At 34.3% G+C, this 17285-nt stretch overlaps 1 protein-coding gene across 2 annotated transcripts in view; it reads left to right on the top strand.

Annotated features, from left to right (window-relative positions):
- Positions 1 to 17285, top strand: part of LOC106114396 (lipid phosphate phosphohydrolase 3) — a 57909-nt gene that overhangs the window by 29656 nt on the left and 10968 nt on the right. For both annotated transcript variants that reach the window (XM_013307586.1, XM_013307587.1), the window contains exon 2: positions 8430 to 8523. In XM_013307586.1, coding sequence (XP_013163040.1) covers positions 8430 to 8523 — 94 coding nt within the window. The remainder of the gene's footprint in view (positions 1 to 8429; positions 8524 to 17285) is intronic.

The raw sequence follows: 17285 nt of genomic DNA, 5'->3' as shown, positions 1-17285 counted from the left end.
GCGTACAACTGCTAATAAAATTCATTTCATATCTCACTATCTCTTTAGCTATAAATTATAACCAGACATAACGTATAAGGGCATTATAGTAACAACTTAACTAGTTCTAAACTAGACTAGACTCATTCCTGTTTATGAGGAAAGAAAACGTTGACTGACCGGAACTGAATATCAAACAATTTGAAATGGTTGTTATGAATGCAGTTTAGATGATGAATATTGTAGATTTAGTAGACCTTTTACACTTTTTTTGTAAGGAAGCAGAGTAGAGAACAGTGCAGGTGACGCGTAAGGGGAAATGTATCTTTTCAGTGCGTTCCCTGTCGATTAAACTTAGGATTGTGTATACGATTGTAGATAAATATGTACAGTTTAAAAATTAAATAAAGGCCCCTAAAACATAATTATTCATTAGTTCTCAATAATATAACAAAACTAAATGAAATCATACATTTTTACGATCACTACGTGATGTTTAAATTATTTCAAAACTATTTTAAAATAATTTGAGTTTCAACAGTTCATAAAAATACAATAGAAGATGGATGTGTGGTGTTACAAGGAAGGATAAAGTTAAAAATGTGTATATTAGAGGAAGTTTGATAGTAGCGCCAATGATCGAGAAATTGAGGAGTAAAAGATTAGCGTAGTTTGGACATGTTATGAGGAGGGATGATGATGATATTAGCAAAAAAGTAATGAGATTGAATGTGGATGGCTACAAGGGTAGGGGAAGACCAAAAAAAGTATGGAATGACTGTGTGAAAGAGGATTTGCGTAGGATGGGGGTAGACTCGGATATGACGGCTGATAGAGATGTATGGAGGAGTAGTACATGCTGTGCCGACCCTCGATAGGGATAAGGGTAGGTTGATGATGATGATAAAAATATAATCGAAAGTTCCATGTATAGAGATTTTATTGACGCGTTGTTTGAGCGTGTCTGATCATTTGGAAAGTGAAAATATCTTTCTATCACATTTGTTATCTTAAATGTTGAAACATAAAGATTACGGATAGAAATGTAGGGAATAAAATGTGGGCCAATAGCCAATATACTTAAGGTTCGTTTAGACCAAAGCCGGAATCGTACGAACGCTCGGCCGACGCTTCAGAGCGAGACAAACGTATGGGGATACATGGGAGGGCTATAACGGTGTTGACGTCATCGCCGGACAGTTCGAACTGTATGTACGATTCCGGCTTATTTTACTTCTTACTAATATTATAAATACGAATGTTTAGATAGGTGAAGGATGTTTGTTTGAAGGTATCTCTGAAACGCCTGAACAGATCTTGACGAAATTTAGTATCCATATGGATCATAGTCTGGAAGAACATATACGCTACTATTTTTTCTTAAAATTCCGCGCGTACGGAGTCGCGGGCAACAGCTAGTATCTAAATAAACCTTTACGGATGTTTATTGTTAAGGTATGTGTACATTGGTGTGTTACATTGTAAAATAAGCAAGATCTCACGTCTCTGAGTACCGTTACGGAAAATACAGCTAGTGATGAGACAAAATGGAATGTGAGAATTTTACGTCTCTGAAATGACTTGTGAAAATTGTAAAAAAAAACCTCATTTATAAAACAACATAGTAGCAAATTTATCCAAAACACTTTATATTTATCAGTGGCTTTATAAGAATACTAGCTGTCGCCCGCGACTCCGTCCGCGTGGATATATAAAAAACTTAATTAGTGTAGCCCCACCCATCCATCCATCCACATCACTTCCATCTAAACATTCGCATTTATAATATTAGTAAGTTAAATAAAAAACATCTCTTCAAGGCGAAATTCGAATAAAAATAAATAAATCCTATGTCCGTCTCCTGGCTCTAAGCTACCTCCTCACCAATTTTCAGTCATATCGGTAAAGCCGTTCTTGAGTTACAAATAGTGTAACTAACACGACTTTCATTTATATATATAGATTTTATAATTTTAGACATTTTTAATTACAATCCTTCGGCGCGAATGACGTGCTTTCGTTACAAAGTCTAGTATCAGAATGAATGTGAGGGGACATAAATTGAGTCAATACACTGACTCATTTTCTGATATTCTTCCTATTAATAGCTATTTCGATAAACATAATAATGTTTTAATTAATATAAAAACTAAATATCATATCATTTGCATAACACAAAACTAGAAATTGACTACTTTAGAATAGATAGAGAAATTGTTACATTAAAAGATACAAATTTATCTACAAGTTTAATGTTATATCAGTACAAGAGAGTGCTTTATCTTAACATTTTACCATACTTGTACCGTTTACAGTTTGATAGATTAATACATTTAGTTAAGAGGTTTATAATCTACATTTATCATTATTGATATCAAACAAAATATAATCTTACTCATAATATAAATACGAAAGTTATAACTTACAAAAAAGTTAGTCGAAATCACAGGAGACTGAAGAGTTGGCAACATCAGACAAAGAATTAGTATAGCTATCCAAAGAGAGAACGCTGCCAGTATCTTCGGTACCTTGCCTAAAGGGACTCCTTTTAATAATATTTTTTATTCACCATCAGCTCGCTCGCTAAGGGTGATTAGGCCATAGCCACGCTGGCTAAATGTGGGTTGGTTGACTTCACACATATCTTTGAATTTCTTCTCAAATATATGCAGGTTGCATCACGATGTTTTCCTTCACCGTAAGAACGTCGGATAAATGTACATATGTAAATCAGAAATCAAAAAACACATTGGTAGATGGCGGGATTCGAACCCAAGACCTGCAGATTGCAAGTCAAGTGCTTGACCCCTGAGTCATCGACGCTCTTAATAATATATTTAAGTTGATTATTCATTTATATTTTTTTTAATATCATAGATTTAACACGAAAGTTGAACATGAGACTAATATAAAAGTCTAATTTTCTTAAAGTCACTTAGCTTTTTTAAATTCTATGTATCTATTATTTAATGACATTAAAAAATCAATTCTTTTTTAATTATAATTCAAAGCATGTGTATATTTATAGGTTAATTATCTTAAACAATGGCCTATACTTTTTTCTTAACGGTTTAGAATTAAAAAAATTGGCACGCACGTTTACGGCACAGGAGGAAGAAATTACAGCCGAAAATGTTTGCAACTTCCGATATTACGCAATTTGACAGTCAATTGATTCAGTTTTGTGTTGACTAATTTTGCCACGGAAATTATAGATTAATACTAAGTGTGTTTTAAACTTAAATAATTTAGACAATATTTGACAACTTAATTGACTTTGATTATTGACAATATTTGACAACGTGTAGTTTTTCGTCTTACATAGTTATACCGCCAGAAACAAAAGCACGTTTTTAAAAACAAGAGCTTAAAATTGACATCATTAATTGTCACTTGCGAATTTGTTTACGCGGAATTAAATAAAATTAATAGTCTTTGTCTCCTTCCAGACTATTTTCTACATCTATACCAAATTACAGCGAGATTCGTCAAACCGTTCTGCAGATACTTTTAACAAACAACCAAACTTTCGCATTTCTAATTAAAGTAAGACTTCTCGGTTCGCAATCAAATAATTAAATTTGAATTTAAATTAACAATAGCTTTAATCAGAGTAACATCAACAAAACAGCACAGGTCATGCTAATTTTATACCAACTAAAGTCAACGACATTTTTGACATGGTGCCCTAAAAAGGCATGACAATTGATGAGGTTGCATCCATATTGATTTGCGAATCGCGAAAGATTTGTCGTACTAATTGTTATTCAAAGTACGGAGGCTAGTGATGGTCCGGAATACGGATTGGCGGTATAATCACCTTTAAAGACAATAGCTAATATAACAGTAAAGCACCTATAAGCCATAAATACTTCATGACCTTATAATTTTACTTCTTACTAATATAAATGCGAATGTTTAGATGGATGTTTGTTTGTAGGTATCTCTAGAACGGATGAACGGATCCCGCTGATATTTAGCATGGATGTAGAACACATTTTGGAAGAACATATAGGCTACAAATAAAGTTCTTTTTATACCGCGCGGATGGAGTCGCGGGCGACACCTAGTGTTCTATAATATAAATTAGAATTTATTAAATTAAGAAGTTTTACAATGTCCGAAGGTAATGTAGGTCAATTTGTTGCAACTAAATTGTTTATTTACATAATTTGTATACCTTAATCGAATCAACGATTTGATCGTTTTCAACTTAAGCCCCTTCTTATACAAGACGACGTAAATCTTAGAAATTAATATCGTCGCGTCTGTAACGTTGATTCAACGCGAATCGACTATTCGGTCAGCACATGTAAACTGTATAAAATTGCTCCGCCATCTTGAAAAATGCAGCGACTTTTCACATTATGATGTTATTATTGTTCATATGTTTTGGCGACAGAAAAACAAAACATAATCGACCCCCGTCTACGAAGCTCCGTGATATTATTGTGTAGGTCGCTAAGGGACTCAAATAGCCCGGTTACCAAGATTTTCCAGCCTTGTGTACAAAGGGAATAACATAACCGTAACCTAAATAAATCTTACATTAGATTAAAAACCCTATATTTTCTATCTTTGAAGAAGAAAAGTTTGTGAGATGTTTTTTGATAATCAGTCTGTCAATTTTATCGTTTAATAAACTAACAATGATCATAATAAAACATATCATTTTTCTAGATCTTAGGTTAGCATGTTTCACATCTTTCCTGTTAAAGTTGTTTTATGTTTCTCGTTTAATTTTATTGCCCAGTAATGTGCTTTACTGTAATTTAGTTTCAACTTTTAAATAACTCAATGTAGGACTGTTTTCTCTTTAAGGAACGTTGACGCCATTTTCTCTAATTATATTCTAACACATGAAGTCTTTACATTCAAATGTTGTCGACTGTCATCAATAAATCATATCGTAGTTGTTGCGAAATTTATAGAGAAAATCTACGAATGAATTATTTCTTGTCTCTGTCCTCTGATTGGAATACCATAATAGGAATTCTATTTATTGTTTCTTCGACAGAAAGATAAAATAGCAACTGTTATTATAATTTCCAGGTAAAGTCTTGACGTAGTCACATGGAAGGTCTCGAATATAACCTAGACTAGGCTTTTTTATATTAAAAGATGGTAAACGAGCGAGCGGCTACCTTTAATCGCTGAAATAGCGAAGTGACCGTTGCCCATAGACATACGCAATTGAATATGCGTTGCCTACCTTTAATCGACGAAGGAGATGCACAGAAAGAAAACATTTCCATGCATCCTTTGATCCGGAAAGTCCACTTCCACTTCCCATCATATCCTAATAAAAAAAGATGGGAATGGAAAGAGGACTCAATTAGGCCTCCGGGACGCAAAAGGCTGTCTAGATTTTAGTTAACCAAGAATGTTCAGACGTAGATCTTTTAATTAATTTGCAAGTAAATACGCGTTCGAAACACGTTCTTGTGTTTTCCTTCACAGTAAGAGACACATCTTTATATATATAATTCTTCTGTGAGTGTGTATGTCACTGAACTTCTCTCAAACGACTGGAGCGATTTTGATTAAATTTTTTGTGTGTGTTCAAGGGGATCTGGGAATGGTTTAGATTCACAATTTTCATCAAATATTAACTTCATATTAATTTATTCAAATTAAAGACGTGTAGACAGGACAACGTATGTCGGGTCCGCTAGTTAATATATATGTTTTAAATAGCGTGGTTTTCTTTTGAGATTTAGTTAAATATATAGCTAACTAGATAATAAGGCACTTTTTAAATTCTTCGTTTCTCCATTAGCGTATAAACATTTAGATGAAAGATTATCATAAAAATAGTTACTGTCGTATCTTATATTATGAAATTTTCTAAAAGCCCATTGCGTAAATCTTATCCAAGTGAAATGCTATAAATTGCCTTACGCAAGCGTTCTATTGTTTTTTTAATGTCATTAGACAATGAAATTCCATTCGTTCTGTGTTATGATTTAATCTGTTATTTTTTATACTAAAGAATTCTGATATATTTTCATAGGTTTATTAAGAGATATAAACACATTTGTACAGACCCGCTATTAATTTACCATTTGGACAAGTTGTCTTGATTCCAATTTCAAATAATTTATGTAGGGTACGTCGCCAAACCTAATAGTCGGACAGACTAGTCAGTTTGACCGGACATTTAGCTAGAAAGCCCGGACGCCCTACATTATTGAAGATTTTGTCTCAGTATTAATGGGTACGATAAAAATTGCACGTAAAATATAAGCCATAGACAAGCCGGACAACCCGGACACCGTTTAAATATGTCCGGCTCTATCCGGACGCTTGACATCGCTAAATCTACAGCAATAAGTTCAAAATATTTAAATATATTATATTGTTTTAAGAGCGTCCGTGGCTCAGGGGTCAACCACTTGACTTGCGATCTGCAGGTCCCGGGTTCGAATCCCGCCATGTACCAATGTGTTTTTCGATTTCTGATTTACATATGTACATTTATCCGACGTTCTTACAGTGAAGGAAAACATCGTGTTGCAACCCGCACATCTGAGAAGAAATTCAAAGATATGTGTGAAGTCAACCAACCCGCACTGGGCCAGCGTGGTTGACTATGGCCTAATCACCCTTAACTTAGGGTAGATTCCGAGCCCCTCGATGGGGACGTATAGTCAGCTGATGATGATATTGTTTTAATATATTTCGTAAATTGTGTATCAAATTAAGTAAACTATTAAAATAGTTAAAATGCTTAAACTAGATTTTAAACACGTAAATACTTGTTTTAACATGGCGCCTAAGTCTTGCTTTTACGATTAAATTTGCTTAAACAAGACATACGTTCGTCCTAAATACCGATCTGTCGCATACCAATGTGTTTGAGTGGATGTCATCGAAAGTAAATCTGCATATCATTTCTAGTTGTGTCCTAGATAAATCCTAGGTTAATAACGATAACCTTATTTACGTATTGTCTGTTTGAAGTACACGTTTGTTAATATTCTAAACATATAATATAAAAAAGAAATAATTGCCTATGTGTTCTTCCACTCTTTATTCTATATCCTTGCCAAATTTCATCTTGGCCCTTGAGTATCTTCAAAGAAACATCCATCCATCCAAACATTCACATTTAGTCTTAATAATATTATGCATGCGAATGTTTAGATGCATAGATGGATATTTGTTAGAAGGTATCTCCAGAACAGCTACATGGACCTCGCTGAAAGGTTTAGAACATAATCTGGAAGAAAACATAGGCTACTAATTTTTTTATTAATTCCGCGAGCAGGGAGTCACGGGCAACAGCTAGTATGCAGTAATAAAAAAGACATTTAGTTGTAAATAGATTCAAAACAGTGTTATGTTAATCAAGTAACATCCAATGGATAAATAAATAAAAGAAAATACTTGACATTTCCTTTTAACATTTTTAAAGCCTTTTAAGGGTATCTAACAACTTAGGTGTGTTAAAAAACGATGTCACGAAAGATGTTAAAATAGATACGGGAAAGTAGAGTTTGCTTTTGTAATATCCGGTCCCATTTTAGTTAGAACTTTTAAATAACTATGTAAAAAAACTTGTTTTGATGTGAAATAACTTAATTAAAAACCTATTGTATTAAATTTTCAATCTTTTTTAACTCGAATACAATATTTATGCTTTACTATACTAGCTGTCGCCCACAACTCCGTCCGCGGAGATATAAAAAAACTTAAATAATAGCCCATGTGTTCTTCCAGACTATGTTCTACACGTACAAATTAACGTAATCGAGATACTTTCAGCCGTTCTATTTTCTATGTCTTCAAACCCACTTCTTTCATATTAGTAAAATATTGAATCCAAAAAGTATTTCCTAATAACTAATTCTTGTAACAGTGGTATATAAACTCGAAAGTATCCTAGGATTTTGGTCAATATTCGAATGAGGTAATTCGAATCCACGACCCCTAGATCAGCAATACTTTAATTAGGCTATTGGGGCCAAAATTAAAATGCACAGTAAACTGTTGCAATTTAACTAAATACTGCTATTTTCAACTAGTTTAATGTGTAGTTAAATCGTTATAACGTAACTAATCTGTGTTAACGTCAACATTAACGATTGACTCGTTGCATACTAGGGTAACCATGACTAATTGTTTTAGATGGATTCGACACACCATTGCAAGACTTTTCCGCATTGTTGTCATAGCAAATAAAACTTTAAAAACCTACAAATAGGGTACAAGATTGCAATTGAATATTGAGAGAATTTCTCGTATATTAAATATCTTGTAGTGTCCGTAACAATCATGAATTTCTCCGACCTTTTGCCGAAAAGTTAGTTTTGTAGTGTTGATGTTTTGTTTTATTTTACGTATGTAATCCAATTATTTTCTAATAGAACTTATTTTTCATTGTTCTCGAATGTTCTTGAAGAACTTAAGATTCTTATTATTATAAGACTCGTTCTTTCTTGTTCTAGAACGTTCCGGAGCAGCGCCCGGAGGCCGCGGAGATGCAGGCGCGGCACAGCTACCTGTGGCATCTCCTCATTGATCTGCCCATCCTTATATTAGGTAAGAAATTACAGCTACATTTTCGGTGATATACAAAACACAATTAATAAAAGAAAAATAAACTATTCATGCCTAGCTTACATCAGTACTGTATAAGAGTTGAGCTGGTTTGGTACCGCAGTTTAGCTCACTGGCGCCAGCTTGTGTTTATATTAAGCCAGTATGCCAGCACCGATGAGTGTTACTGTCTTACTGTACTGGCTTAATGTAAACCAGGGATTCGTAGCACCGCGATCAACAGAGGGTGGTTTTAAAAACAACTGATAGAGCACACTTACTGCATCGCACAACATAAATCTTTCACCGGACAATGTAAACAGTGAGTTATTGCTAGGGCTGTCAACTTTCTCTTACTGTATTTAATATATAACATTGCAGCCATTTGTTATAACGATTTGTATAGTAATTAACGGATAACAATTTCTCTAAAAGTAATGGAGTAGTATTGAAGTAAAAAACTTTTTTTTTCAAGTACAATTTTTTTTTATTTATTAACTGAACTTCAAGTAATGTTGCTATTAAGGTCGAAATTAAGTCATTTTATATCTTGGAACCTTTTTATTGTATCTATAAGCTTAATATTATCTCAATGCATCTCAACCCTGATATTAGCAAAATAAGTACCAGGTCTTTTGTACCCGGTGGCAGATGTTGCGGTTTTAGTTCCATCAGCTATTTTATGACCCGGAAACCTCGACAACAAATCATTTTGACCACAAATTGTAAACAAATGAACTATAACTTGGAGACTATGTTTGTTAATTTACTTATTAGTTAACTTTTTAATATTCACATGGAACCTTACTAATATTATAAATGAGAATGTTTAGATGGATGGTTGGATATTTGTTTGAAGGTATGTCCGGAACAGCTCAACAGATCTCTCTGAAATTAGGCATACTCGTATATCGTAGTCTGGAAAGACACATAGGCTACTCATGAAGTTTTTTTATCAATCCCGCGCGAACACAGTCGCAGGCAATAGCTAGTACAGAATAATTTATTGTTGTTTAGAGAAAAAAATCCAATAAGTATTTCAAAATTTCTTTACATTGATTTTTTTATCTACTTTGAGAATCTATTAGTTAGATGTACATACACAAGAATACTTACGAAAATTCAAACAAAGTAAGAATTAATTAGTAGTTTTAACTTTAAAATACTATGAAAGACATAATTTTGTTGAATTCTTTTCATTATTGGTGAAAAAAATGTGTCGCGTGACATAAACAAAAAATAAAAAAAAAGCAAAACAAAAAGACAATTCAAAGTGACAGCCCTAGGCAATACGTCCCACAAACACCATTCAACGGCTAGTACCAACGTTAGAACACGAATGCAAAAAATAAACAATATCGTAGTAAAATAACTGTTAAAATGCAGTAACGAAGCTCAACCAACCAGACAAAGAGAACCGGATTACGCAAGTGTTAAGTTTGATGAAGAAAACACGCTATATAACTTAATCGCTTGCAAAGTTACTAACGGAAAAAAAACTACTAATTTGAATGTGACTGTACAAGAAATTAAACACATCGATATCTTTTAGAGTTCCGTACATTGATAGGAAAAAACAGAACCCTTATTGGATCACTTTGTTGTCCATCCGTCTGTCTATCAAGACCCTTTCTCTCAGGAACGCGTTAAGAAATCAAGCTGGAATTTATTTAACACTTTCCATGCCACAAGGATAATCTCCACGAGATTAACTCGCGAGACGGTAGCACTGAACGTGTTAAATTCTATCATCCTTATTATCTCTAAACACAATTAAAATAACTGTAATATATTTTGTAAAGGGGTTTCATTGATAAAAACTTACAGCAATTCATCTTTAAATCATAGTAAAATCTTCACGCGTATTTTATAAATTCGTAGTTTCTTTTAACCAATGTAAGTACAGAAAATAAAAATCTTCGAGTCATTCTACACTCCTTTTTTTTTTTTTTTTTTATAGTCAGGAAATGCATTTATGCACGCCTACGCCGGGCGGTGCAATGGCGTAGGGAGTGTGGGACTCGCCGGCCACAGAAGGTGACCAGAATACCCACTAAAACCTGACTGCCCTCTGACGCATTATGGCGGGCGCCACGGGAACGCTTTCGCTTGCTTCCGTGGGCCCGCCTGCGTTTCGCCCTGAAGGGGCCTCCTACTCACGCATGGTTAGTGGGGGGAAGGGCGGCGGCAAATTTTCGCCTCCTTCTTCCCACTCTCCTGCGTCTGAGCGGGGGCGCGAGGGGATTATCCTCGCGCTCTCGCTCTCTTTCCTCCTTCTGCGAAATTACTATTTCGCAGAAGGAGGAAACTGCCTCCCATGACCCCTCACTGCCCAGCATGGCGCGAATTACGCCTGGGAGTGAGAGGTGTCATTCTACACTCCTAATGTAACTGCAAGTTGACTGAAAATCAATACAAGGAAGGGGAATACAAGGGAAGGAAAAGCCCGTAAAGGATCTAGTGCCCTCTCTATTCGTCGGTGGGGTTCAAGCAATTACTTATACGTTACTTACAATATAAGAAAAGTTTTTATACTATTTGCCACCGTAACTGTTTATATATTAAAGTTAAAAAATAAAGAATACTATGTATATAATAAATATATTATGTATTTTGTAAATAACAATAAACATTATTTCAGAGATTTTTATTTATACTTATTCATTTATTAAACTTATTTTTAATATATTATAGATTGTAAACATTATTGTTATAATCCTAAAAATGTTGCAAACCCCCGCACTAGAATCTAATTGATTTATAATTACAACTAGCTGTCGCCCGCGACTCCATCCACGCGGAATTATAGAATTTAATAAGTAGCCTATGTGTTGTTACAGACTATGTTCTACATCTATGCTAAATAACAGCGAGATGCGTTCAGCCGTTCCGGAGTTAAACAAACATACATTCATCCATACATCTAAACATTCGCATTTATAATATTAGTATAATTATAGCAACAGAATAGCTTTACAAAAGTACTCTAAAAGCCAAGAAACAGACCAACATAATGCAACAACAGAAACACGAACATTGTTGACTGATTTGAAAAGTCAGTGCCTAGACAGCGCGACAAATGTTGAACACCCCTGCTTTAGAAAGCAGATAATGCTTGTACTCGATAGTGAACAAAGCTTTCTTTACTTTGATATACTTTAAAACGTAACTGTGAGTTTCGATTCACGAAGCACCGGTTAAAGATCTTCATCCTTGTCTTTCACATTGGAAATGACAGAGATGATGTCACTCAGTGAACTTCTATGATTAATTGTAAAATAAACTATCCTTTAAATTTATTTGCCATACTTCTATGAAATATATTGTCTACATTTCTTCTTACTTATCTTACTAATATTATACATGCGAATGTCTAGATGGATGGATGTTTATTAGAAGGTATATCCAGAACGGTTCAACGGATCTTGATGAAATTTTGCGCAGATATAGAACATAATCTGGAAGAACTCAAAGGCTATTTATTAAGTTTTTTTTTTAATTCCGCGCGGATGGAGTCGAGAGCGACCACTTATTTATACCTATGGAGATTGCTTTTAGAAGTGAGTTTACCTCTTCCTTAATGACTACAAGACGTAGTTTTTTAGTGTTTTGACACTGAAAACTTATCATACGACACCTCTATATTAAACATTATCAAAACTGACAAACTCATCGATCTGTGTCAAATCTATTTTGACATTACGGTCGCAATTCGATACCACATTAAAGCCAATGACCTGGAAAATAATAATTATGTTAGATTTAATTATTTATGTGACTAATACATTGTGTGCGCGAGTGTACTTGTGACGTGACACCGCATAGCTTTGTCAGCATTGTGCGGTGTCAAGTGTCAGGTGACAGGGATACGGCCACCCAATGAGTGTCATCGGGGTCAACTTGTGTTATGTATAAATTATTGAAAATTCTTAAATTATATGGAAAAAATTATTTATTTCTTTGTTTGACAATAGATGACATATTGGTAAACATCTTACTTCATGGATATTTGTTAGAAGGTCCGGATCGGCTGCTTCGACGACACGACAGACCGCCAGGTTCCATCCACACCATCTCGATGGCTGGCAATCCACAACTTTGCGGTTTGCACAAAACTTCCTGCCTCGCACAGCAACGTTTTGGAATGGTCTGTCCTCGGCGGTATTTCCAAAACGCTACGACTTAGGGTCCTTCAAGAAGCGAGCTTATCACCACCTCAAAGGCAACGCATCTGCGATTCCTTTGGTATTGCTTATGTCAATGGGCGTCGTTGAACACCTCGGTGTTCCAGCTGCTCGTTTGCCACCTTCTCTTATATAAAAATGGATCTCGCTGAAATCTGGCATAGATGTAGAAATATTGACTGGAAGAACACATAGACTACTAATGAATTCGGCGCTGACGGAGTAGCGGCCGACAGCTAGTATAGAAGGAAAGGAGTGCAATAACAAATTAAAATACAAAATAAACTTTATTTTGTCTATAGAAAGGCAATTTAAAGCTTTTAAAAGTGTGTAAAGGTTCTTTATAATCTGTATAATGCTGGAGTAAAATATATTGAACATTAATCCGATTCATAAACTCTTGCATAACATATTAAGTTAACTTAATACAGAAATCTTTTACACTCGTTCAAATAGAACTAAGTTGTATGACAAAAAAGCTATGTCAATAATAACTAGCAGTAAACTGGCACAAAATAAAACATTTCAAACTATATCGATTTTCGAATCGATTTCCCACGAAGTATATATCCAAATGATTTGAATAATCGATTTCGTCACTCGTTATCGAGACGCATCTGATGACAGACGATAAAATTGTAATAAAAGATAATAGCGAAATACTATACCGATTTAAAAAGACATTCACAGATACAGAGAAATTTAGATGCAGACCACGGGCCGTTTGATGGTTAATTAAACATCCCTTAGTGTTGATTTCTTATAAGAAATATACACTAAGGAACTGCCTATCTCTTTCTCTCTACTCTCTCGTCTCTCTAATGTTATAAATGCGAATGTATGGATCAATAGACCCTTTTAAATTTTGGCACAAAAGTAGAACATAGCCTAGAAGAACACACAGGCTATTAATTAACTTTTTATAAATTGTGAGCCATCGGAGTATTTGGCAACAGATATATAATATACTAACTGTCGCCCGCTAATCTATCCGCGCAGAATTAAAAAAAAAATAATAATTAGACTATATGATCTTCTAGATTCTACATATGTGCCAAATTTCAGCGAGATCTATGCAGCCGTTCTGGAGATATCTTCTAACAAACATCCATCTAAACATTTGCATTTATAATATTAGTAAGATATCAAGCTATTCAAATAGCACATGTGGATATAAAATTTCTATTAAATATAAATAAACAACAACAGACCTTTGAAATTTATTAGAACTATAACGCAGTATGTTTGTAGTTTGTACGACTATAAAATAATGTCTATAAGAATTCTTGTATTGTGAAATAGAATCGAATTTCTATCGACTTAGCATAAAATACATGGCGCCATAATTTAATCGATTTCGGTAAAATATTACGTATTATAATTCTTAAAACAATTCGAATTGATTGCTTTTTATGTTATTTTATTAACAATTTTACTTGAAACATTAATCTTACTAATGTTATAAATGCGTATGTTTAAATGGATGGTTGTTAGTTTGAAGGTATCTCCAGAACGTCTGTATGGATCTCGCTAAAATTTTGGACATGTTCTTCCAGGTTATGTTCTACACCAGTGGTTCCCTTATTTTGTCTACTGCCCACTTTGAGAATAAAAATTTTTAGCGCCCCCATATTTTCACATGTTTAAAAACCACAATGACTTCAAATTAATTAATTCTTGTGACTTATATATGTATAATATTATATATTAACGGAGAATTCTAAACGAAACTTTTACTATAACCTGCAACTTGAGACCTGCAGCGCTCACAAGGGAGCGTTATCGCCCACTTTGGGAAAGACTGTTCTACATCTATGCCAAATTTCGGCATGATCCATGCAGTCGTTCTGTAGATACGTTGTGACAAACTTACATCCATTCATCCATATAAACATTCGCATTTATAATATTAGTAAGCGTTAGATTTAGTTTCATAACAAACTAATCAAAATTTAATTTATTTCTACATTACGCGGAAGTTACGCCTTTTCTTCGATTTGCAAACTCGGCGTATGATTTAAAAGTCAAAACTGACAAATGTAGCGAAACTAATCCCTTATAATATAGCTCTGATGCAATTGAATAGCGAACAAATCAAGCGATTATCAACCTTAAGTAAACGGAATAAGAGTTGAAGAATGCATGCATTTTGGAGCAGGTTGCCTTGAAGCTAGGGAGCTTAATATTACTGGACAGGGAAATCATTATGCGAAACTGACTGCAGCTAACACTTAAAGACAGGGGTTCCCAAAGTATAGCCCGCAGTAAGTATAGTAGGGCGCTATTAAAGAATATCTCCGAAGCTTCAACTGATATATTCCCGGGTACAAATTATCTACAAGCTGTCGCCCATCTACGTGGAATTAAAAAATAGATACTAGCTGAATCTCAGACTTACTGAATATTTATATAAAATTTCATAAAAATCGATCAAGCCGTTTATGGAGTATGGTAACTAACATTGTGACACGACAAATTTAAACTTATCTCTATAACTCCTCGTATCGATATAAGAGCGCCGAGAAATAGCAAACATGTGCGATAGAATAAGATTGGGAACCCCTGCTTTAAGGTTTACTCCATTGTTAATATCTCGTGTTAGTTTCATAATATTATTCAATATTTGTCTATATTTTAAACTGTTTTAAAATATCGTTGTAATTTTTACCGTAAGTTTCTGAGACCAAAATCCCCGTTGAAAACATGTCTCTGTTTTTTGTCAAAGATTATTATTATGACAGGAATAACGATATGTTGTATAAAGAGATTTTGGTCTTAGAAATCAAAATGGAAAGATAATAAAACCATATTATATTATTAACTAATAAACATTGGCATTGATTCCCTTCTTGTTACATGGGCGTAAATTATGTTGTTCTTTTAATACGAATAAGTAAGACATTACTATTGTTAATTAATTATTTAACATTGACATATGACGCGTGTTACGTAAACAGAAGTTGCGCATGCGCTGGATAACCGCAGTGATAATAGGCCATGCAATACTGACACGTTGAGATCTAGATAAATACGTGACAACTTGAATATTATTTGTTACTACAATACTTTCTATTACAAACGTTTAAAAGATCTTATTTATTTAATCTTCTAGGTTATGTTCACGATCAATTGTTTTCTAAAATGTTAGTCGAAACTTCACACACAAAAATCTATAGATGGCGCTGTTTCAAACTTAATTTTCACTAGATGGCGTTGTTATTAGTTTTTCTATTTCTAAATTGTGAACATTGATCAGGCTTATGGTTTTAAAATATCCAAAGAAAGTTGTACCGTGTTCTGATTTACAATATTTATATGATGTACTAATTTGATAAGGCGTTCGAATATTTTAAGTTTGATTTGGCTGTAGGCGTGACTTGAATAATTATATTAAGTAGTTTGAAGTAATAAAATGCAGAGTAACAGTGGTAGAGCCCGCTTTAACATCTGCGCACAATTGGCCCGGCTCGCCCGGTGAAATACCACGACCACACAGAAGACAGGCGTCAAGTGGAAGCAATTCCGCGTTTCGTCTGATGAGAGTGCGTCCCGGAGACCTAATTTAGTCCTCTTTCACTTTGCATCCTTTTTCTTATAAAGAAAGGATGGAAAATGGAAGTAGTAAGCTTCGTAACGAATGCACTGCGTCTAACCCCCAAAAACACTAGTTCGGTATCCATATTGAATTGTTCACGTAGTTTCGTAGTTGTATCGTAGTTCTAGAAAAATCCAAGCTAACTAGTAGCGATCTATTACGGTTCTATACACCGATGGTTCAATTCCCTAATGACCCATATGAGGTCGAAGTGCTCTTTACATCTGTAACTGACGATTTCCTATGAATAGAACACACGACAGGGAATATTGTTAGTATTCTTACTAACTATACTTGCATTACGAAAATTAAAAAAAAAATAGATTATAAAAAAATCACTACACTCACATACATAAAACATAATGGTTCTTTTTAGGGTTCCGTATCTCGATTGCAAAAAAAAAACGGAACTTTCATTCCACCCAAAATCTTGGAATTTGGCTTGTAGTAATATTTTATAGCACTTATAAAAGAAAAATTCTGCAATACCTTAATATTTTTCTTACATCACAGATATTTTTCTGGAAATTTTATAGGTACGTATTACTCTTTTCAACTATGAATCGATTGTAGTGATAGGTGCACTTTTACCTACAGGTTTGTTCGGAACCCTCAGGGCGCGAGTCTGACTCGCACTTGACCAGTTTTATTTTTATTTTGTTCCGTTAAACTTGGTATTAAGTTAGTAGCTATCGTTTTCATGTTGCATCTTTCTTTGAATTACCAGACAATTTGATGAGGTAAGATAGAGCGATATGGAGGACGAAAACCGGGTGTGCTGACGTCACGAAAATAGGATAAGGACATGGAGATGTTAAAATGATAAAAATTAATCTATTTATCTTCTTTGTGTAATATGATGCCGTATGTCCTCTGTATCCAGGCTGCAGTGCGGTGCAATTGCGCCCAGTCCCGATTGCCCCCATTTTCGTTCACATCGACCTGCTCATTGTTGGATTATGCAATTGGATGCTACACCATTTTGC

Source organism: Papilio xuthus, unplaced genomic scaffold, assembly GCF_000836235.2.
Source record: "Papilio xuthus unplaced genomic scaffold, Pxut_1.1 DF828142.1, whole genome shotgun sequence".
Taxonomy (NCBI): Eukaryota; Metazoa; Arthropoda; class Insecta; order Lepidoptera; family Papilionidae; genus Papilio; species Papilio xuthus.
The sequence above is the reverse complement of the archived record's forward strand: the minus strand, read 5'-3'. Positions and strand labels throughout refer to the sequence as shown.